Below are 24,802 nucleotides of genomic sequence, written 5' to 3'. Positions count from 1 at the left end.
CAATATCCTGCTCTAGATTAATACGTCCTGCTCTAGATTAATACAATGTCCTGCTCTATACGAATACAATGTCCTGCTTTAGATTAATACGATGTCCTGCTCTTGATTACACAGTACCTTGCCTCTGGCTAACACGGTGCCTCGCATGGATTGACACAACACCCTGTTTAGGCTCACACAACGCCGGACCTACGTTCTAATAAAGTCTTTTGTTATAGGCTAACAAGTGCCTTGCTGTAGGCTAACATTATGCTTTGTACTTGGCAATACACTGTCTTTGTGTAGGCTAACAGTGCCCTGCTATAGGCTAACATTATGCTTTGTTCTGGACCAACACACTGTCTTTGTGTAAAAACGGTGCCCTGCCCCGTAAAAACGGCTAAAACGGTGCCCTGCTCTCGAGTTTCCTGCTCCACGTTAACATTGGTCCTGGTTCTGAGCGAACATACGCTCTTGGTCTAGGGTTTCACATATCTTTGATTTCGGCTAAACGTGCACTTGCTTCAGGCTTTCAAACTGCCTTGGCTGGTACATTCCTTTGCTCCTGGCTATCAGTGCATTGCCAAGATTACAGTACCCTGATCTAGTAAAACTGGGTTGTGCCTTGACGTAGGTTCACTTTGTACGAAGTTAACACACTGCCTCTCTCTAGGCTAACACAATGATTTGTTCTACTAAAACACACTGCGTTACTCAAGGCTAACACAATGATTTGCTCTACTAAAACACACTGCCTTGCTCTAGGCCAACACAATTATTGGTTCTAAGAAAACACACTGCCTTGCTACAGGCTAACATTATGGTTTGTTTAGGCAAACACACTGTCTTTGTGGAGGCTAAAACAGTTCCCTACCCTCGATTACACAGTTCCTTGCTCCACACCAACACAAAGCTATGTTCTAGGCTAACACGGGGCCTTGATCTATACCAACACAAAGTTATGTTCTAGGCTAACACGGGGCCTTGATCTATACCAACACAAAGCTATGTTCTAGGCTAACACGGGGCCTTGATCTATACCAACACAAAGCTATGTTCTAGGCTAACACGGGGCCTTGATCTATACCAACACAAAGCTTTGCTCTAGGCTAACACGGGGCCTTGATCTATACCAACACAAAGCTATGTTCTAGGCTAACACGGGGCCTTGATCTATACCAACACAAAGCTATGTTCTAGGTTAACACGGGGCCTTGATCTATACCAACACAAAGCTTTGCTCTAGGTTAACACGGGGCCTTGATCTATACCAACACAAAGCTATGTTCTAGGCTAACACGGGGCCTTGATCTATACCAACACAAAGCTTTGCTCTAGGTTAACAAAGCTTTGTTCTAAGCTAACAACAGTGCCTTGATCTATACCAACACAAAGCTATGTTCTAGGCTAACACGGGGCCTTGATCTATACCAACACAAAGCTATGTTCTAGGCTAACACGGGGCCTTGATCTATACCAACACAAAGCTTTGCTCTAGATTAACAAAGCTTTGTTCTAAGCTAACAACAGTGCCTTGATCTATACCAACACAAAGCTATGTTCTAGGCTAACACGGGGCCTTGATCTAGACCAACACAAAGCTTTGCTCTAGGTTAACAAAACTTTGTTCTAAGCTAACAACTGTGCCTTGATCTATACCAACACAAAGCTTTGCTCTAAGCTAACACAGTGCCTTGTTGTAGATCACACAGTATCCTGCTCTAGGTTAACACACTTGCCTTTACTAGGCCCACGGTTGCTTGATGTAGGTTAACATTGTGCTTTGCTCTAGGCTAACACCATAATTTAAAACAACGCATGTCTGACGCTGTCACACCCTTGTTCCGGCAGATACCATGGCCTCCAACCAAAAGGGTTGCGGACGTTGGACTGTCGCATTTGCTCTAGCTGCAATTGTCGTCATGGTCGTTGTTGTTGGTGTTGTCGTGTGGGAGGAAACACGTGACCAACAAGAAGACACTCCCCTTCCGACACGTGCTGTGTACGAAATAGGAGACGCAGAGATTCACATACAGGTAGGGGTAACGTGGTAATATCCATATCTAGGATATATTCTGCAGCCAGGAAATACCATCTCTTTTTCTGCGAAGAATAAAATTGTGTACCCCACTGTTCAGTTAGGCTGAAGCTAGTGATACGATAAAGAAGTTGTCTACCCAAATAATCTTACCTTTCGTGCTACTCATCAAATACTGATCAGAGAGAATCAAAACATTCTGTTCTGCCAATCAGAACAGTCATTCTTTTCTGAAAACACCCGAGCAAAAACACCAAGTGTTTTTCTAATTGTCATGAAAACTGAAAGTTTAAATTTGACAACCCCATTGAAGCTACATTCAATGTTGAGGACAGGAGAATGAAATTCAACACAGTTCGTAGACAGAATGTTCTTACGTAACATTATTTAAATTTATCAAACATAATCATCCATTTAAAAAATGATTTAAAGAAGGGCAGCTACAGTGCCTATTGTGCTATAAATATACTGACTGACTGAGTTTGATTTTACGCCGCTTTTAGCAATATTCCAGCAACATCACGGCGGGGGACACCAGAAATGGGCTTCACACATTGTACCCATGTGGAGATTCGAACCCCGGGTCTTCGGCATGGCGAGCCAACGCTTTAACCACTAGGCTACCCCACCGCCACCTATAAATATAGACACACACTGACATACATACTGATGTATTTGTCCTCTATAACAGAATACGGTGCATATGAATATACGTCATAACCACGTCATCACCGGGGACATCTACATGGGTTATGCTTGGAGACCCGCAGGTTATATGGACTGCAACCAACCGGATGCTGATGTGTGTCTCTCCTGGGAAGGGGACCGGAAGTTGGAGATATACAAGACAGGAAACGATAAGGTCACGTGTTACAATGTCACCTGGGAGGCTATCAACTGCGTGTCACAGGAACTGAAGGATTGCGTGGAACTGTCACGTGGTCACTGGTATGGCGGATTTGAGGACTATCACCAATATTGGCCAATGAATGAGATACAACAGGAAATGGCGCCTCTATGTTGCCACCGATTCCTACGCCAATAGATACGGTGGTGTGTTGGAGAGATACTTCCTTTCATCCACGGGGTTAGGCATATTCATTGATTCAAATATTCCCTTTATCTTAGCTTCAATGAGAAAACAGCAACCTCATGTGCATGTCGGCGAAATTTGAACGCTCACCTTACATCAACATCGACAACAAACCGCCACGTCTCTCCTACACCGTGTGTCAAGCTGACAACATTCGGGTAGTTCATGACTATGTCCGAGAAGTACATTCCCCGCCCTGAAGGCGTCCCCGATCGCCGCCTGTTCCGTTCCCCGATCTGGTCGACATGGGCGATGTACAAGAAAGACATCAACCAAACACAGGTCCTACAGCTGGCTAAAGACATCGTCGACAACGGCTTCAGTCACTCCCAGCTTGAGATTGATGACGAATGGACTACTTTCTATGGTGACATGGACTTCACAACGGACAAGTTCCCGGATGCTCGAGGGATGATTTCACAACTCAATCAAGATGGCTTCAGGGTGACTGTTTGGGTCCATCCTTTTTTCAATATAGATTCCAACGCCTTTCGTGAAGCAGGAAATTTAGGTTACTTAGTTCGAGCCTCAGAGCGCAAACTTCCGGCTCTGACATCATGGTGGCGGGGTCGCCTGTCGGGTATACTCGATGTAACGAACTCTTACGCCGTGGACTGGTACGTCAATAAGACCAACTTTCTAAAAGACACCTACAACATCAGCTCCTTCAAGTTTGACGCCGGTGAAGTAGCATGGCTCCCCTATATTTACAGCGTCAACAAAACGTACCTAAATCCGAATGAGTTCACTAGAAAATGGGTAGATGTAGCATACCGCTCTGACCCGGATGTAAGACATCAAGAGGTCAGGGTCGGGGCCGGAAGTCAGAATGTTCCTATATTTGTGCGCATGATGGATAAAGATTCAACGTGGGATAGCAACAACGGTTTGAAGACACTTATTCCCTGTGCACTGACGATGGGGTTGATTGGGTACCCGTTTATTCTACCGGACATGATTGGCGGAAATGCTTATGACAACTCTTCCGGTTTAGAGGCGCGTAACTACCCGGATGAAGAATTGTTTATAAGATGGATGCAGCTCAATACCTTCCTTCCATCTCTTCAATTCTCAATCGTTCCTTGGGTTTACAACAACCACACTGTGGTTGAAATCACGCGATATTTCGCGGAGCTTCACGAGAATTACACATCTACATTTGAACATCTTGCTAATGACTCTGTAAGAACCGGCGAACCAATCATCCGTCCGATATGGTGGATAGCTCCTCAAGACGAGGCCGCTCTTACGATTGATTCCGAATATCTCCTTGGCAACGACTTGCTTGTAGCGCCAGTATTGGAGAAAGGGGCCACGTCACGTGATGTTTACCTCCCAGAAGGCACTTGGTTCGACGAGCTCCGGAAACAGCAGGTCGAGGGGGTCAGTGGTATCGGAACTATCGGGCAGAACTTGACGAACTGCCATACTTTACAAGAATAACAACATAAACTGGATTTCTGTGTAGTTTAACGAGAGCAGACGAAACAAGCTGCTAAGATTGATCGAACTTTATAGATAGAACGCAGCTATACAATATAGCCGTGGCAGATGGAGATGACGATAATGATGATGATGATGGTGACGATGTGTTCTGATGATCTTTGATGTACACACTACACTGTGTACTGGAATATGGCAAAACACGATTCGCTCACTGAGTGAGTGAGTGACTTTGGTTGAACGCCGCTTTTAGCAATATTCCAGCAAAATCACGGCGGGGGACACCAGAAATGGGCTTCACACATTGCACCCATGTGGGGATTCGAACCCGGGTCTTCGGCGTGACGAGCCAACGCTTTAACCACTGGGTTAACGACACTGAGATACGACAGCTGGAGCAGACACAAATACGCCGTTGTTTCACTACGGGGGTGACAGTAACCTTTGGTTCAACTCCGTACGTTGACTCCTTCTAACCGGACACACCTGTGAAAGTGTACCGATTGTTCCTGCCTACATTATCTGATCGTTTGGAACTGCCACCTATTGTATAATAGGTCCGCATTTGACTTTTTAATAAACCTGTATATATTATTTATAAAAAGTCATTCGAACCAAATAACATGTCAGAGATGGCAGGAGAGAACATATGAAAGTACTACACAATTTTGTATTTACAACACCAAATTGTTTTCCTGAAATTGCCCGGAAATCATGTTTTGACCAAACAAATGCCAACTGAGGTTCATGAGAGGCATATAGAAGTTGGTATTCAAGTATAAGACAAAATGTTATTGATGTCAACTTCTTCGTTATTGTATAAAGAACTTGTATTCGTTAAAGAGACTAAAATAAACAAAAGCAGATGTGGTGTTGTTACAGTGGATTAAGTGAGTAAATGATAGAAGCCAATAAATCCACTGTAACACCACCATATCTGCTTTTGTATATTTTAGTCTCTTTCATCTTATAACCCCCTATTTATTGTATATACATGCGAGAATGTTTAATTTCGCTCAAAATCTATGTTTTAGAGGTTGTAAATGAATGAGTGTATGTTTATAAGCACCATGTCACAAATTTCAACTCATTTTGACTTAATTCAACTAACTTAGAACGATATTAAAAAATAGATAGAGGACGAGTGTCAGAACACTATCAAGATTTTAACGTATTGTTACAGGAACAAAGTGCGAACAAAGATGATAAAGGTCTCTCACGAGTACTTTTATCTATCTTACAGGCAAGTAATCAAGTTGCACGAACCAGACACTGCCGATTGACTCACCACAGACGTCCAGATACATTCAAAGCAGATTACATAATTTTATCTCTAACTGTATATTATATCTGTAACTACTCCAACATGCCCGTATCATTCTGTATCATGCACTGCTGGCTTGTGTCGTGTGATTGCCAGGGCTGTCAAGTATCATGACCGTTTGAGAGTGTCAAGCCTGTATACTTCAGTGTACGTTATCAGCATATAAAGTAGTCCACGTGATGACAAAACAGAGACCACCCATAAGTCCAAAGTGAGTGTCTGTGCTCAAACTCGCCAGCCGTCCTACCTCGACTCTTTAAGCCCCATAGGTCAACGTTTATGCTTACAGTTAAAGTGTAACCCAATTTAATTTGGTTATTAGGACCCCGTATTTTTATCAGCTGCAGCTTAACTGTACTACCAAATTCATAAGCTATACTCCTACTCCTTCTACACACATAATGGCTAAGATAACCTTCTCACTTCTTTTCCCCCTTCCTTCCCCATACCCCGACCCCGCCTATTGTCTTTCTTCTTAATTCCAAACCATTATCAATTTATACTCCTTGCTATCAGCTTAGTCATACCTACAATTATCTACACTCATTTATCATCTGCTTCACCTTTTTCATTTTTGGTTTCTGACGTTTCTTCTTCCAAATTAAACCCGTGAAGGTCCGAGTTAGAATGAGCCTTCAGTAACCCATGCTTGTCTACCCGTGAAGGTCCGAGTTAGAATGAGCCTTCAGTAACCCATGCTTGTCTACCCGTGAAGGTCCGGGTTAGAATGAGCCTTCAGTAACCCATGCTTGTCTACCCGTGAAGGTCCGAGTTAGAATGAGCCGTCAGTAACCCATGCTTGTCTACCCGTGAAGGTCCGGGTTAGAATGAGCCTTCAGTAACCCATGCTTGTCTACCCGTGAAGGTCCGAGTTAGAATGAGCCGTCAGTAACCCATGCTTGTCGTAAGAGGCGACTAACGGGATTGGGTGGTCAGGCTCGCTGGCTTGGTTAACATATGTCATCGGTTCCCAATTGCGCAGATCGATGCTCATGCTGTTGTTCACTGGGTTGTCTGGTCCAGACTCGATTATTTACAGACGCCGCCATATATTTATTATCATGTTTGTAGCCGTTTTCATTCAAAATTCACTTAGGTTAACACCCCATCATTTACATTTTTGGGGTATGGCGGTTTATCCCTTATTATAAACATATTAATTATTACTTTAGCTCCCACCTACCCTGTCGGCGTTATTGGCTACAGCCAGAAGCTGACGTTAAACTCATAATCATCATCATATGTAGTCACTAGGCACTTAAAACATTAGAAGTAATGCCATGGAACAAGTTATCTAACTACAGTATGACGTGATATTGTATAGTAGATGATTTGAGAATACAGAAGCACTGAAAAAGCATCGTTTTTTACCACCAAGGGCATAACACTAGTGACCCAGTTCAGGATCGAGTGATGACTGAAAATGTCAAAAATGACACTTCGCAACAATCTGCGAATGATCCAGAGTTCTATCATTTTTATGTGATATGGCTTCACAGAACAACACAAAGGTACTACCTTGTGTTGGAAACTGTATCTGACATACTGCTTCAATGATACACTCATTCATTTACAACCTCCAAAACATGAATTCTGATCGAAATTAAACATTCTCGCCCATGGGCCACTGTTCGCCCATGGGCGAGCGAGTTTAAATTTCAAGTTTTAGATAACATTTTTTTTCATTTTTTCATCCTTGGCATATATTCATAACAGCTGCATGTTTAATTTGGTCAAATCCCTTGTCAGAAAGTGCCCACAGTGCGGAGAGTTTCTGGACTTTTGTGAGTCCAGAATTAAATTGACACGTTGTTATTCTAAAAGATGAAGAACTATTTCCATTTGCGTAGTTATTGTTTGTTTACACTTGGTTGTACAGCTCCACGCGCTGTCATCTGAGCCCTGCGGAGAGTTGGCGACAGAATCACTTTGAGTGAGTGAGTTTCGTTTTACGACGCACTCAGCAATATTCCAGCTATATGGCGGCGGTCCGTAAATAATTGATCTACGCAACTGGGATACGATGACATGTGTCAACCAAGCCAGCGAGCCTGACCACCCGATCCCGTTAGTCGCCTCTTACGACAAGCATGGGTAACTGAAGATCAATATTCTAACCCGGATCTTCACAGGGTACGACAAGCATGGGTTACTGAAGATCAATTCTAACCCGGATCTTCACAGGGTACGACAAGCATGGGTTACTGAAGATCAATATTCTAACCCGGATCTTCACAGGGTACGACAAACATGGGTTACTGAAGATCAATTCTAACCCGGATCTTCACAGGGTACGACAAGCATGGGTTACTGAAGATCAATTCTAACCCGGATCTTCACGTGTGAATGACTTTGAAGACTTTGACACAACAGTAAAATAAGCCAGTCTATTCTCATTACATAATATACGCGTCTGCTAACAAATAAGCTTAGTCTGGTCACGTGATATATGCAAATTAGTTTTTGCAGCCATGTCATGCTAAGTCCTCGTTACGCCCGAGTGTAGTGAAGCCCTTTGTTTCCGGTTGGATGAAGAGACTTCCGGTCTTAATCATGCGGCCAAGGGGCGGTTGAGTAGTCAATCTCCTAACCGTCACGTCGACCCCCTACTTTTATGAAGCTATTTTCTGCTTCCCCTGACGTGACATTACTGAAAGCGGCGTGCTGTGGAAAAATTTCAGAACATAAAACTGAAATCTGTGCCCAACTCAAACAAGTTAAACAGTTTCAAAGCTGTTGTGCAGCTCTGCCAACACGAGTACAAATTTTGGAGACTGGGAAAACTAAAAACTCACAGAATTTACATCAGACGGGGAAAACACGAGGAGCGAACAGTCTTAATAATTGCATATAACTTCACATTTTACGTTATTGTATTGAGAATATGTCACAGTCGGGACACTGAGCATATTAAAAAGCTAATCATCGTATACACTATAATGTATTAGTTCCAAATAGAACATTACACAAACCTTTCTAAAAGTTTTTATCTTATCCCATATTTGTTTACATTTAGGAAATGTAAAGAATTATGTTATCCCAACCGACAAGCATCATGTTATGTGGTGATTAGATTCATATACACGCTTTAAAAATCTTGTCACCCAGATACGAAATCTCACTGAGGACAAAAAGTCAGGCTGACATTTCAGCTAATCTGCGTCGAACCTTTTTATGATTGATTGAAGCTTCGAACAAGCAAATGTCATGTCGGCATCTTGGAAAAGTGTGTCGTCGGAATGTTTCGAGTAAGGCGCTGACATCGTTTTGTGCTCAATCTAAAGGTTGTATCGAGAGGGGTTTGAGTGCAAAGATCAAAATCGGGAAATTAATTCAATGAAGGCATAGATCCCATTGCCTCGTACTGACCGAAGTACGCTGAGGGTTCAGATCATTATGTGTCTAGAGTGAGTATGGTTTTACGCCGCTTTTAGCAAACTTCCAGCAAGGAGGGGCGCACCAGAAATGGGCTTCGCACATTGTACCCATGTAAAGAATCGAACCTGGGTCTTCAGTGTGATGAGCGGACGTTTTAACCATAGGCTACCCCACCGCCCCATAGATCCAGCTCAGACACGCCTGGATATGATACAACGATGCTGAAGACGACAATGATGAAATACACAATAAAAGAATAAATACTTTTTATTTACTCGGTGCCAAACTCTTTGTTCGTCAAATTATAATTTACAAATTGAGTAATGTTCCCTAAATATTTAATCAACACAGGCATCTTTGAAGTAAATAAAGTCAATATAACAAAAAGAGGACAATTGCATGCCTCGCAATGGTAAATACTATTGTCGTCATGAAAACCTAAAAAGCATTTGTTTCGAAAATCTTAAATCACCAGTTCACCACCTGACAGATACCAAGTTTGGTGAAGAGAGGGTGTGCCTTTTTCATGATTGTTCTAAATATATTTTATTCAGAGAGAAAAGGATTAGAAACAAGTTCTCAAACTTACAATACCCTCTCCTTGGTATGTACAGATTTAGATTCCCTCAACTCTAGATGACAGATTGTGGACAAGAAAGTAGTAATAGGAAAAAGAGATAGAGTTTATACAGAATAATATCGATATGCTCATTTCATGATATGATCCGGGAGTGAGTGAGTGAGTTGGGATTGACGCCGCTTTTAGCAATATTCCAGCAATATCACGGCGGGGGATACTTGCCACATTGTGCCCATGTGGGGAATCGAACCCGGGTCTTCGGCGTGAGGAGCGAAAGCTTTAACCACTAGGCTACCCCACCGCCCAATATGATCCGGGAAGCTTGCATACACAGGCGGACGGACTGACGATGTACATTGTAATACACCGACACTCTCCGTAAAACGAATTGCGGGGATAACAGCAACATTCCGCTCATAATGACCCCACACACCGGCACTGTCACCTTCCAGTTATTGAGGCGAAGTTTCTACAAAGTCCTGCATTTCAGGGTTTAAATAACTAAACTAAAAACATATCAAACATTTAAAGAACTAGTGTTGGGAATTGGTTAAAATCTCATAATTGATGATTGGTTTATTACAACCGATCAATCATCGAAAAAAATTGGTTAGCGTCATTAATGAAATTTGTTAATGCACATAAAAATAAGAAAATAACATGTAGTTCTTTTGGTTTTTTGGCAAAATTTCACATATTTAAAGGATGACTAGTATGTCAGGAACATAAATGTCTTGGAGTCTTTAAGATAAATTCAATCATGACTTGAAACGAACTTGTAGTGCTTATGAAATGTAACAGACAAAACCAACCTTGTGAAAAATATTGTTTATGAAAACAAGTCTTTCAGAATTGTTTGTGTTCGATTATGAGAAAACATGATCGAATGCTTGGTCGTTTAGTCACTGCGACCAATCTTCGATTATTTCAATTAATCGGACCAACACTATAAAGAACCACTGGACTAAAGCCAACAACAGATAGAAATGCATGTACTTTCTATTCCAACATCTATAAGGTCATATTTCAGTTTCCTATAAGTCCCAAAGAAGTTTTAGGAAACTGATACAGACAGAAAGATAAAGAACTAGATCAGAATGTTATATCAACCAATCAATTTAAGGAGAAACAAAACACAATTCTCATCATAATGCAAAATATTCATTCACACGTTTCCCCCCTTCCATTTGTTTTACAATTGTTTTGCTTCACATGTAGTGATAGCGTACCTTCCGAAATCATAAACTTTGTTTGAATCCCTTGGAATAAAACTATCTGGGTCACTGGTCTCCTATTCATTAATGTGACTAATTATATTTGACGTTTTTTAAATTATTTTTTTTAAATTGAATTTTTAAAGCGAAAGCTTTAACCACCAGTCTACCCAACCGCCCCTCCCTGCTACGATTAACTGACTAGAATAGCTTTTATTGTCAAAACGCAGCTCAGGTTGATAAATGAAGGCTATATAACCAGGGTAGACTGGAGAATGACTCTATGATGGTTCTCGGGATTGCAAATATAACCAGTTTATACAGCTCTCTCCCGTTGTAGATAGGTAGGTCCAAAGCACAAGGGAAGTAACTCCTTCGTTGTCATTTTTTCGTACGTCATATCCGGTTTCGTCATTATTACATCCCAGTCGCCGCCAAACTGCAACAAATATCAGTAGTTTATAATCATTAAAAAAGATAAAATACGTTTGCACTTAATACTGAGACTTTGTAATCGCAAACAATGTCGCTGATGACATCCACGAGTTTGCGTTCAAACCAGCGATAAGTGGACCTTGCTAGCTGAACTGAAGTAAAAGCTTAGCCCACTCGGCAACACAACTAGTCTGTCTCATAGTCCCTGATGCAGATTATTTCCCCTTCCGTCCAGCCCTTTCTGCAATGCTAAAGCCCTCAATGAAGTAAGTCTAGATTTCCTCAGGTCTGAATCTTCCATCCACTGGGGCAATCCAATAATTGATATTGTAAACAACTATGCAAAAGGTTGAAGGGGCATCGCCGAAGAATTAATAACAACAACAACAACAACAACAACAACAACAGCAGCAGCAATAAGATCGATAATATTGATAATAGGTTTTCAGAATTACGAAAAGTATGTTTGTCCACATTGTGAAATATAGCACTTTCCTACCTCCACAACCATGTTAGGTCATATAGTGATAAACAAAGAGATAAACAAAGAGATAAACACAGAGATAAACAAAGAGATAAACACAGAGATAAACAAAGGGATAAACAAAGAGATAAAGACAGAGAGAAACACAGAGCCAAACACAGAGACAAACACAGAGATAATCACAGAGATAAACAAAGATATAAACACAGAGATAAACACTGAGATAAACAAAGATATAAACACAGAGATAAACAAAGATATAAACAGAGATAAACACTGAGATAATCACAGAGATAAACAAAGAGATAAACACAGAGATAAACAAAGATATAAACACAGAGATAAACACTGAGATAAACAAAGATATAAACACAGAGATAAACAAAGATATAAACACAGAGATAAACAGAGATAAACACTGAGATAATCACAGAGATAAACAAAGAGATAAAGACAGAGAGAAACACAGAGCCAAACACAGAGACAAACACAGATAAACACTGAGATAATCACAGAGATAAACAAAGATATAAACACAGAGATAAACACTGAGATAAACAAAGACAAACAGAGATAAACACTGAGATAAACACAGAGATAAACACTGAGATAATCGCAGAGATAAACAGACAAACAACCAGAAAAACAAACGGAGAGACAAACAGAGACAAACAGAGATAAACACAGAGACAAACACAGAGACAAACACAGAGATAAACACAGAGACAAACACAGAGATAAAAACAGATAAACAAAGAGATAAACACAGAGACAAAAACTGAGATAAACACAGAGACGAACACTGAGATAATCACAGAGATAAACAAAGAGATAATCACAGAGACAAACACAGAGATAAACACTGAGATAATCACAGAGATAAACAAACAGATAAACACTGAGATAATCACAGAGGTAAACAAAGAGATAATCACAGAGATAAACACTGAGATAATCACAGAGGTAAACAAAGAGACAAAGGCAGAGATAAACAAAGAGATAAACACAGAGACAAACAAACACAGACAAACAAACACAGAGACAAAGAGACAAACAGAGATAAACACTGAGATAAACAAAGAGATAAACAAAGAGATAAACAAAGAGATAAACACAGAGACAAACACAGAGATAAACAAAGAGATAAACAAAGAGATAAACACAGAGACAAAAACAGAGATAAACAAAGAGATAAACACAGAGACAAACACTGAGATAAACAAAGAGATAAACAAAGAGATAAACACAGAGTCAAACACAGAGATAAACAAAGAGATAAACACAGAGACAAACACTGAGAGAAACACAGAGACAAACACAGAGATAAACACAGAGACAAACACTGAGATAAACAAAGAGATAAACACAGAGATAAACACAGAGACAAACACAGAGACAAACACTGAGACAAACAAAGAGATAAACACAGAGACAAACACAGAGACAAACACAGAGATAAACAAAGAGATAAACAGAGATAAAGAAGGGTCACCTCCATCAGAACCTGTCGGCATGCACCACATGGCACAATGGTCCTTTCCTTCAGATCACTGTTGATCAGACATGGATATGAATCGGGTTAATATCACGAACACACATTATTATAATGAGTCAAAAAAGAAACTTCACAAAATGTAATTTGAAAAATAATGAATAATTTTTCTCTGATGATACATCTATGTATCCGAAATGGGATCCCTATCTTTCGACTCTAGAAAAACGTTAGCAAAACCCACTCAAACCCATCCATTCGTCGTGCAAATGATGTTTGTGCCAAATCAGGTTTTGCACGTGCAGTCGATCACGTGATCTTCGCATCGACGTTTTCTTCATATGCACGTGTTTGCATTGGCCTCAAGAAGTGAAAAAACACTTTTAAACCACAGTTCTAACGGTACTTGAAATGCCACGATTGTCAAAAGTGCAACGTGAACGTGCCGTTGGCATGTTGCAAGCGGGAAGATCAGTTATTGACGTCGCAAGAGCAATGGGATGCAGCCGTCGTACTGTGTATGACTTGCGAGGTCGTCTACAACAAACTGGCACCACTTCTGATCGCCCAAGGTCGGGTCGTCCACGTGTGACGTCACGAGCAGAAGACCGTCAAATCGTCCTACGTCACCTACGTGACAGATTTCTGCCGGCTACACGAACCAGGGCTGAGATGTTAAGAGGTCGACTGTCCTCACAGACCATTCGAAATCGGTTGCGGGCTGCCAATCTCCATTCTCGACGTCCATATCGTGGGCCAATATTGACGCCGTTTCATCAACGTCAACGTCTGCTGTGGGCCCAACGTCACCTCCGATGGACCCAGAGAGACTGGAATCGAGTCGTCTTTAGCGATGAATCCAGGTTTACCCTCAGATTCGCGGACGCAAGGCATAGAGTATGGAGACGACGTCGTGAACGGTATGCCCAATGTTGTGTACAGGAAGTCGACAGATTCGGGGGCGGAAGTTGCATGGTGTGGGGTGCTTTCTGTGGGAACAACCGTTCCCGACTTCTGGTCATCCGTGGAAACCTCACAGCTGCTGCTTACCGTGTTCCTTTCATGGCGGCTCATGGCCCAGGTCTACAGTTCCAGCATGATAATGCTCGGCCGCATACCGCGATGTTGACACGAAATTTCCTTCAAAACGCTGGAATCAACGACATGGACTGGCCATTGAGGTCCCCTGACCTTAATCCAATAGAGCACGTCTGGGATGCACTTGGGGGAAGGCTTCGTGGTCTTAGGAACCAACCTCAGAATTTGCAGGAACTTGGCGCTGCTTTGCAAGAGCAATGTCGCAGAATCCCCAACCACGTGTTCACAAGCATCAGGCAGTCGATGAGGACACGGTGTTTGGCAGTGGTGAATGCGCAGGGCGGCCATACACGACATTGAACTGAGATATTTCGCATTTTTATTCTTGTGACTTGACATTCTGTATACCCATGTTTTGGAACGGCGGTGTAGCCTGTGTATGGCACTGTCAGTGTATCGAGTACATCACACAGATCTCAGCAATGGAATAATGACAATTTAACCATCTTACCATCTTCTTGTTCTTTTATAGTGCCCTGAAGAAAGAATGTGAAGTTTCTTTTTTGACTCAGTATATTTATAGATGACGATGTTTCAGGGCTACTTATTGTCTTTCATCAGATAATTTATTCATGATACGGTTTTATGATGAAGGGCAAGAAACATAGACAACAAAAGAAAAAAAACAACAAAAAGAAAACTAAACACACAACAATGTCATATATTATTGTTCTTAAAATATATACCAATTTTAATACCCATACATCAAATTAAAACATGAATGTTAAAACATTGTTAAATACTACTACTACTACTATACTACTCAATTTACTACTACTACTACTATTACTACTACTACTCAATTTACTACTACCACCACCACTACTACCACGTCTATTAATACTATCGCGACTACTACTACAACAATATGTAACTTACAAAACCAAGCAGTTTGTATTATGTTACATGTATGTGTCTCATTACACAGTCACTGTGCTATCCAAGATTTCAAAAAATCACTTTCACGCAATACATTTTCCAATTCTAGTTTCACAATGTTACCTTGCGACAGCTATGGCCTTGAACTTTTGATGACCTGCTGACACGGCCTTGACAATGGCTGTTCTCTCCGCACAAATCCCGAGGCTATATGATGCGTTTTCAACGTTACAACCTATACAGGCAAAGTAACATGACAAATTTCTAAACACAAAAAAAAATTAAAGAAAGACCCACTCGGTGGTCATGTTCCCTTTGTAAACTCCTAACTGGGCTCCGTCTTAAAATATCACATTATAAGCAAAAGAGATGGAAGATGAGTATGCGTGTGTGTGTCCGTGCGTGCGTGCGCCCGCGCGAGTGCTCATTCAGAGTGCTCATATCTACAGCATCCAGAGATTAATATAAATATTCCTCAAATTTCCCACTTTATATAGAGGACACGTTTTCATCCATGCAATGAAGTAGAACGTTTTCCGTTTTTACGTATGTGGGAGTCGGTTAAACGTGGGCCTAGTTGTGTTGCTGAATACTGAGGCTTAATGTTACTCACTCGTCGCTTTTGATAAAAGAAGTGCCCAAGAATACTTTTATGCGGCCCAATTCAGTCCGCATCCCAATGACTATGGCGTCAGAGTCCAAAAATTTCAAATTTCTTTTAAATTCATTGACTGGGTCGATTTCCGTAGCTCCGAACAGACGTTAAAGTATTCTCTTTTCAGGCTCGAAGTTACCTGATACAGGTACAAAACTTGGTGCCAATTCACGAAGTCCCTTGTCCTATTAGAAATGGAATACTCTCGAAAACTGTAGTAAACCAGACTTATTCCACTGTAAAGTAAGTGAGTGAGTGAGTGAGTGAATTTGGTCTAACGTAACGTTAAACGGCAACATCATGGCAGGGGACACCAGAAATGGCCCATTTGAGCGTTTGAAAGGAGTTGGTAAAATGACCATACGAGGCAAACTAGTCGCCGGCTTGTTCCACAATAAAATGAATGTTTCGACTGGCGAGACCAGGGTCCCTGTGTACCTTTTGTAAGGGCGATAACTCTGACCTACCTGTGAAAACAGTTCCATCAGCTGTTAGCAGCGCGGCCCCGACTGGGAACCTGCTGTACGGGCAGTACGCCATTTTCTTCATCTCATGACTCATCTTCACGAGCTGTTGAAGCTGTTCTGGAACAATACATGAACTGCTAGGGTAACAACCTGTCATTGGGGTACGCAGAGGTGTATCTCTTCTATTGAAACAGGATCCAGCTTAGCACAGTACCCGTCATTTTCTCGGTTATAGACTAACAAACCTGTCTAAAGTTTTGTTTGTTTGCTTGTTGAATAAATACGCACTCAGCAGTTTCCCAGCTGTACGACTGCAGTCTGTAAATAGCCAGACAATCGCATGACTGACATCTTGAGCACTGATATACCTAATTTGGACACGCTGACATGTGTCAACCAAGTCAGCGAGGCTGACCACCCTCTTGTCTTCAATTGGTTTATTCTACATATGAATTGAGCTGGATTGATAGTTATTGCTTCGAAATTGATAAAAAAAGGAAAAAAGAGATTGGTAGTTTGCTTCAGTTATTTTCCAGGCTATTTGTTATGATAGGCATGTACAAGATAAAGAAAGAACCATAAATGTCATAACTTGTGGCTCAAATTCAAGCAACGTACTATAATTACGGTAAAACACTAACTGTCCGGATTTTAATGAGACCAGCCGTGACAGACACCCCACTTGACATTTAGCACTGTGCAACGCATGCATTTGTTACAACATTGGGTTTTACGATAAACACGTTTTTAATTAATATACATTGTGCTCATGCTTACAAATGGTCCTGTACACTGTACACACATGAAATGGAGTTCCTATTGACAGTGAATGTTTTTGTCTTCGGCGACCATTTCTCGGATGGTTAAACGGGAAAATACCGAAAAAAACTTTAACATAAAAAATAAGTACACATGAAAGATATACGCTGCAATTTCCACATCTTCTTGAGCCAAGTGTCACCTCGACCCAGTGAGTGGGTTGAACAGTTTACCTGAGTAATATCGTGGCAAGACAACGAATCTAGGATAAAACTCATAGGGCTACAGCGACAGTAGAAGGTAACCAACATGGGTTTGGGTTTCATGCTGACAGGCTCCAATTAATCCTGTTCGGAACAAACATTGGATACGAACCCACGATGTCTTCTCTTACAGCCACCATGGGTTGCTAAGGGCCAATATTTGGGGGACAGAATTCCAACAGGGGTTAAGGTCACATCAAATGATGCAAATGTTTGAATATTGGTTTTACGCTGTCTGCTTATTATACCGTGACATGGGGCAGTGGGGTAGCCTAGTGGTTAAAGCGTTCGCTCGTCCCGCAGAAGACCCGGGTTCCGATTCCCCACATGGGTACAATGTGTGAAGCCCATTTCTGGTGTCTCCCGGGATACAGTGGTATTTCTGTGTAAACGACCGTTTTTCTATCAGCTTGGCTCAAGCGTATTATAGCTTGGATCTGTCTTTACATGTCGCAAGATGTCGTATCGCACATTGTGTCGGGAACCAGACCAAAATCGGGCGGCTTGACCGTCGCTTACGTCATTTCAAAAGGAGAATTATCGCCCTTGAGGAACAAAGATCGCTCATTCGAGTGCACTCGGAACAACTAATATAGACTGCTGCTGAGTATGCCTCAGTTCAAGAACCACATTTTCTTTTTCTTTCCACCAAGCCCTTCTGCAATTCAAAAGCCCAACATGAAGCAAGGCAAGTGTTTACCCAGGATCTGAATCTCGCATCTCACTGGGGCCCCATTTCAATTTACATGGAGATATTTTGTTCTATGAAAATTTAAAATTTCCGTGAATAGGCGTTAGTCAAACCGGCGCCTTCCGCAGGGATGACACAGAGTACAAGTGTCCTTGAACTAAAATGCACGTGACCGTCCAAGTAGCTTGACTGTCACATGCATTTTAATACGCTTTGATACAGGCCAAACTGAAAAAATTCAAACCTCATCAGCTAGGATTGTTACGGTACTCGCTGCACAAGCCACATTTCAACTGTTCTCAAATCACTGAACTGACAACCTGTCAAACAACGCGGACACAATTGTTTTCTTGCCCATAACAGTGACCGTAATATCTGCCCTGACTCAAAACATCACAATGTGTGAAGCCAATTTCTGGTGTCCCCGGCCGTGATATTGCTGGAATATGTATAGCTAAAAGCAGCGTAAAACTAAACTCACTCACTCATAACATCTGGTCCGTGAACACAAACCTTGTCGTTATATTATTTAAATTTTGTGAACCAGATCTACATTCTACTGACATAATTAGCAACATAGCAATGGGTGTCTTAACCATCTCAGCTTCAGATCCTAATCTCTGGAACAATCTTCATCAGTTACGACACCATCTACATGGCTTCAGTACTAGTTTAAGACGTCGTTAAAACCCATCTGTTCCACAAAATGTTTGACACCGTTCTCTAACTTCCGAATGTATCTTATATATTACAAAGCCAGTGAGCACATATTCATGTCCATGGGATACTATATACATTCATTATCATTACGACGAGAGTGAAAGTAATCCAAAGGCCTTTAGCTTTCATTGGAAAACACACCATTTGAGTAATTGTATGTGTTGTAACTCGGAAACAAAGCCCCATGAACCAAATTATTTAAAACAGAGGCCTAACGTTTTGTTACCGTCTCTCAAAACTGGGTTCCAGTCTTAAACTGACCTCATTTCTTGTATCTCTTACTGGGAGATAAGAGGGTGTTTGTCTCATACAAGTAAAATACATGTTAAAAAGCCGTTCGTTATCGCAGTGTATGGTCGACTTTGGGCGGAGTGTCCCAATATCATGTCACAATGACATGTTATTTAACCATGTCTCTCCGGGCTGCAATTGATCCATCTTTTTATGTACCAGGGTGCTTCAACACAGATCGACACGTGATAGACCTAAGATCGTTTTGAGAAAAACACAATTTTCATTTTGATGTTGTAGGCGACATTTGATAATGAACTTTCGTCACATGATTTCCAGTGGGATAAACTCAGACTTGTGACTGAAGTAGTGGGGTAATTGCAGTTGGCATTTAGTAAATACGTATGTATATGTTTGAATAAATTGTAGTTGTAGTACAGTGCAAATTGTCAGGTCCAAACACCGTTGGACCGCCTCCGTGGTGTAGTGGTTAGAGCGTCCGCCCGGAGAGCGGAAGGTCGCGGGTTCGATACCCGACCGCGTCATACCAAAAGACGTTAAAATATGGTACTTTTTGGTCCCTGCCTGGCGCTCGGCATTAATTTGGGTACAACCAGGACTGGTCGGCTCGGAGTCAGTATAATGTGTCTGAGTGGGGTATTCATGCTTCACTGCGGCATGGTATCTCAGTGGGCTAGCACTATAAAACCAGCTTCAGTCTGGGCTAGTACAAGCAGCTGCACAGACACATACACATGCATGCACGTCATCATATGAGCGACATATTCTCAATCAGGACGTTAAACCCTATTTCACCTCACCTCAAACACCGTTGTAGCGAGGTTGAAGGGACCTACGTAAATTCTTCGAGTCATGCGACGTTCGACACTTCAAAGATCGACTGAAGGTGTATGTTGATTGGCTGGTTTGTCGTTTAACGCCGCTTAAGGGCTTATTGGGCTTAAAAAGATTATATTTAATCATCATCATAAACATGGTTTGTCGGTATTCGATACTTAAAACTATTAAACGCGGTGGCATCTATAGTTATTGTTTCAGAAAGGCTTTCATACTTTCTCAATATGTTAAAACGACAGACAGTATCAAAAGGGTCACTGTCAGAAGCCATGACGTCATTCATTGAAGATTGTACGAGCGCTTCCAGTGGTGACGATATCGCACTCTTGTATTGATTTGTGTGTTTGTTTCAATCTATCCATATAGAGCGTATACCAGGAGAGGGGAAGACTTGATAAATTGATTGATTGATTATCAGCATGTGCATCGATCTACGCAATAGGGAACCGATGACATGTGTCAACCAAGTCAGCGAGCCTGACCACCCGATCCGTTAGTCGACTCTTACGACAAGCATGGGTAAGTGAAGATCAATTCTAATCCTGATTTTCACGGGTAGGAGAGGGAAAGGACGATGGTTCAAACATCCATAAAATTATATATCAGTATAAAGTGCAAAGCTATCTGAAGAACATCTTACTAAATATACTAGGGACTATCTTTGTTTAGATATGTTACAGTACGTCTTTGACGCGATGGAACCAATGTCACCAGGTTGCCATTGTACTTTATTCAGACCGGCCTCATTATCTTAACAGACGTGAATAATTTCTCGCTGATAACTACTATGATACTATGATGGGCGCAGTCACATGCTTGACTGTTTGAAATATCAAGTGAAGGCTACTTGAACATGGTGTGTCTGTCTCTCGTTTAACTCCGCACTCAGCAATATTCCGGATATATGGCGGCGGTCTGTAAATAATATTCCTGTTATTTGGACACCTTTACTATCAGTGTACAGAACACGTGGAGTTCGTCTAACTCACCTCTGTAACACCCTGGATAGCGTTGGTTGGTTGGGTTGGTTGTTTAACTCAGCTCTTAGCAATATTCCAGCTATATGGCGGCAGTCTGTATAAAACCGAGTCTGGACCAGACAATCCATGATTGACACCATGAGCATGGGCTTCACACACATTGTACCCATATGAGAATCGAACCCGGGTCTATGGCGTGATGAGCGAACGCTTCAACCACTTGGCTACTAAGTTGGGTTAAGAGTGAGGTGTGTTAAGTTTTACGCCGCTCTTAGCAATATACACCCCACCTCTCCCCTCGCCTCTCAAAGAAGTTAATAGGACATAACTGTGTCTCTAACATATAAGATCTGACCGTATAAGCAATGTTGGGGTGCCGATAACCATGCAGTACTTCTGTAACACGGTGACTGGTGAGCACACATTTTGCATGACAACAGCCGCTACATCCTCGCCTCCATGTAGCTGCAGTTCTTGCGGAAGTACGCCTGTGCGCGGTGTCTATGCAAACTGTTAATGTCAAGGAGACCTGGCTTCGGGACATGGACTGGGTTGACTTACATATAATACATGACCTACATATAATGACCCATATTCATTTTTGGAACAAATTAAAGATAGCAATACTTGCACAAGCATTCGTATTCCACTTAATTATGCTTTAGGTTTTTTTTAATAACTTTATTCACAGAAATAAAGATTAATAAATGGTGTGTTCGATGAACACGACCGGGCTCGCTAAACCCACTGAATGCACATCGTTAAATATTTGTGATTATAATTTCAAGGATTTGTTTCTGATTTCAATCCAAATACCAAACAGCAGCCAAACTGGGAAAATTATTATTATGTTAAAAATAATTTATTCCGATGTTGTTTCATAAATTCTTGGAAATGAAAACAAAACCCGTAATTAAAAAATGCGACATTTTAGTGCAATTTGCAGCAGATTTGGGGCCAAAATAACAACTCTCTGAAAAGGTCTAAATACATCACCGAGTGTACTGCGCCAAACAGAAAGTTAACAGTAAATGGAATTTAGCCATAGATTTCGTCAAGTACGAATGGTTTAGTATCAACATGTTCTGTCAGAGACCATATGTCTCTGGTTCCACTAGGCTTACCGTAACTGTATCCGGGCATGGTTGAGTCTGTACCGTGTGTGGCTGTTTTGTCGACGATAACTACTCCCTTTCGACTGAGTACAAACAGTCACTGGCTGTCAAGTATTACACTCAACGGGGAGTATAACGAGTATTTTATTCACGTTTGTGTGAGTACACATCACATGGTCGCCATGCTGTTCGCTACTAGTGCGCAAGCGTGCTCGGGGAGTCCTCCTTAACAGCTCCGCAGACCATTAATTTAGCTATCCTGCCACTGCTGTCCCGATACATGACACTGGCATGGGCTAACTTTTGAGCTAACACTCTGAGCCAGATAATCCAGTGATCAACAGCATGAGCATCGATCTACGCAAATGGGATACGATGACATGTGTCAACCATGTCAGCGAGCCTGACCACCCAGTCCGTTAGTCGCCTCTTACGACAAGAATTGGTTGCTGAAGATCAATTCTCACCCGGATCTTCACGGGTCATATTGCCATGGCATTTCGTATGTCGGAAACCAGTGTCAGTCTCGGAAACAGCGCATCCGTGAAATATTCTAAATACTTTCCGTTTGTTATTCTCCATGAATCTTATTTTACCACATAGTTTTCATACTAACATTGTAATGAAATCGAGATACGCTTATATCTGCAGTAGACTGGTATCCTTTTGTTTGTTTGTTTGTTGTTTAACGCCGCACTCAGCAATATTCCAGCTATATTGCAGCAGTCTGTAAATAATCGAATCTGGACAAGACAATCCAGTGATCAACAGCATGAGCACCGATCGACGCAATTGGGAACCGATGACATGTGTCAACCAAGTCAGCGAGCCTGACCACCCGATCCCGTTAGTCGCATTTTACGACAAGCATGGGTTGCTGAAGATCAGTTCTAACCCGGATTTTCACGGGTGGGTATCCTTAAACAGGCCTTTATCATAGATCTATAATTATTATCTATGCTTCTACTAATAATTAAGAAGCAATAACGTGAAAATATAACAACTGGTTTAATCTGTCCCTTCTGTCTGTCACCGAATCAGCAGGAACACCGTGAAGGGATGATTGTGGGTGTCGACCAGGACTTCAGTCCTGCCCACAACGAAGCACATCTGACACATGTGGTGTCACCTTAGACAAGTGAGTTTGTTATAAATTGCCTCTGTTTATCCAGCAGAAAATGGGTACCCGGTGGGATAAGTCATGTGGCTATTAACCTTCTGGGGCCTCACAGGCAGCTTGGGCTATCCAGGGTCATAATAATCGGCGTGTTTGAGCAACCGCAACGGATGGAAAATAGCGCATAACAATCGCCACACTGTTTTCACCTTCAGGTTGGATTTCTTCAGGTTGACTAGATTTAAAAACAATAGTGAGTTAGTGAGTTTAGTTTTACGCCGCTCTAAACAATATCCCGGCGGGAAATGGGCTTCACATATAGTACCCATGTGGGGATCAAACTCGGGCCTTCGGCGAGAGGAGCCAACGCTTTAACCACTAGACTACCCCACCGCCCCTTAATTACAATAAGAAAGTACACAAGAAATATTTGATGCGGGTCATCATCATTGCGGCAAAACAGCGGCATATTTTCTTTAATGGTGAACAAATAAAAAGTACAAAAAACGTTTTCCAAAAAGAAAGTTTAATCAACAAAGATATATATAAACAACACCGGTCACCCTGTTTTAAACATTTTTGAAACCATGCAGTTTCATCCTCTATATACTGAATTTGATAAACAAGGCGTCTCCCGTTAATGAGGAGAAAAGCCTATTCAGGACAGTAGTCTTGGAAACAACTGTCACCTGCCATAATTGGGGTAAACTCTATATTCTGTTGTCACGAAAACAAACTTAGTCCCTGTGGATACCAGACTACGTTACTTGCGGTTGATTCGAACCTTTGATAACTCGAAGTATTTACGTAGCTCCCATTAACGTTGATACCTCCGTACATTGGTCAGAACCCTCACAGTAAAATACATACATACATACAAATATTTGTATAGTGCCGATATCCAGTACAACTGCTCAAAGGCGCTTTGTTTTCCCTCGATCATTGGATTTCCATCACATCGGCACATCGTATTTTCAATCTCAACTCCCTGGGGAGCATACAACTCCTACTAGGCGCACCGAGTTAATGTGGCTTTTCCATCCTTACGAGGTACCCATTCACAGCTGGGTGGACTGGGACACATAGTCACAGCACTTTGTCCAAGTTCACTGCACGTTGCTGTACCCGCAACTATAGGTGTTTGCACGTAATCATGTGTCCACCATCTGGTCATCTACCAACAGATTCGTGGGTTCTTTTAAGTGTTGTGACAACACTGAAAGAGTCTGCACACAAAGTTGACTCCAATGTTTTTTACACCTGGTCACAGGTGGGCTCGATCCCGGCACCTCCAAGCTCGCTAGATTACTAGCCGGGTGCCTTAGACAGCTCCCCCATGATTCCATACAGGAACGTTATCCTCTCCAGAACCCTCACATGAATAAATTATTCCATATTCCATGATACATGCATGCTTTTTTATGTTACAGTAGAGTTATGGGGGCAAAGATCACTTCATTACAAGAAGCAATATCTCATGATTTTTGCTTTTTTTCAAATTCACTTTGC

At 41.7% G+C, this 24,802-nt stretch overlaps 1 protein-coding gene and 1 pseudogene across 1 annotated transcript; one reads left to right on the top strand and one right to left on the bottom strand.

The window, feature by feature from the left end:
• Positions 1 to 1,753: 1,753 nt before the first annotated feature.
• On the top strand, positions 1,754 to 5,357 carry LOC124271404 (annotated as a pseudogene).
• Positions 5,358 to 11,192: 5,835 nt separating this feature from the next.
• On the bottom strand, positions 11,193 to 22,379 carry LOC124271403 (cytidine deaminase-like). Its single transcript, XM_046706551.1, has 5 exons — positions 22,186 to 22,379; positions 16,560 to 16,676; positions 15,561 to 15,672; positions 13,461 to 13,518; positions 11,193 to 11,488 (listed from the first exon to the last, which is right to left on the bottom strand). The coding sequence occupies exons 1-5, from the start codon at positions 22,202 to 22,204 to the stop codon at positions 11,366 to 11,368; spliced, it is 429 nt and encodes a 142-aa protein (XP_046562507.1). The 5' UTR covers positions 22,205 to 22,379; the 3' UTR covers positions 11,193 to 11,365.
• Positions 22,380 to 24,802: the final 2,423 nt, after the last annotated feature.

This window comes from Haliotis rubra, unplaced genomic scaffold (assembly GCF_003918875.1).
Source record: "Haliotis rubra isolate DU_JTF1 unplaced genomic scaffold, ASM391887v1 Scf16, whole genome shotgun sequence".
In the NCBI taxonomy this organism is placed as follows: Eukaryota; Metazoa; Mollusca; class Gastropoda; order Lepetellida; family Haliotidae; genus Haliotis; species Haliotis rubra.
This window is presented reverse-complemented; position numbering and strand designations above follow the sequence as displayed.

What these genes read in the sequence shown, in the direction of transcription:
- LOC124271403 (XM_046706551.1), bottom strand. An exon ending in TGATGGAACTGTTTTCACAG is followed by an intron (nt 15,673 to 16,559) that starts GTAGGTCAGAGT and finishes TTGCCTGTATAG; the next exon opens with GTTGTAACGTTGAAAACGCA. An exon ending in GCCGACAGGTTCTGATGGAG is followed by an intron (nt 11,489 to 13,460) that starts GTGACCCTTCTT and finishes TATTTGTTGCAG; the next exon opens with TTTGGCGGCGACTGGGATGT.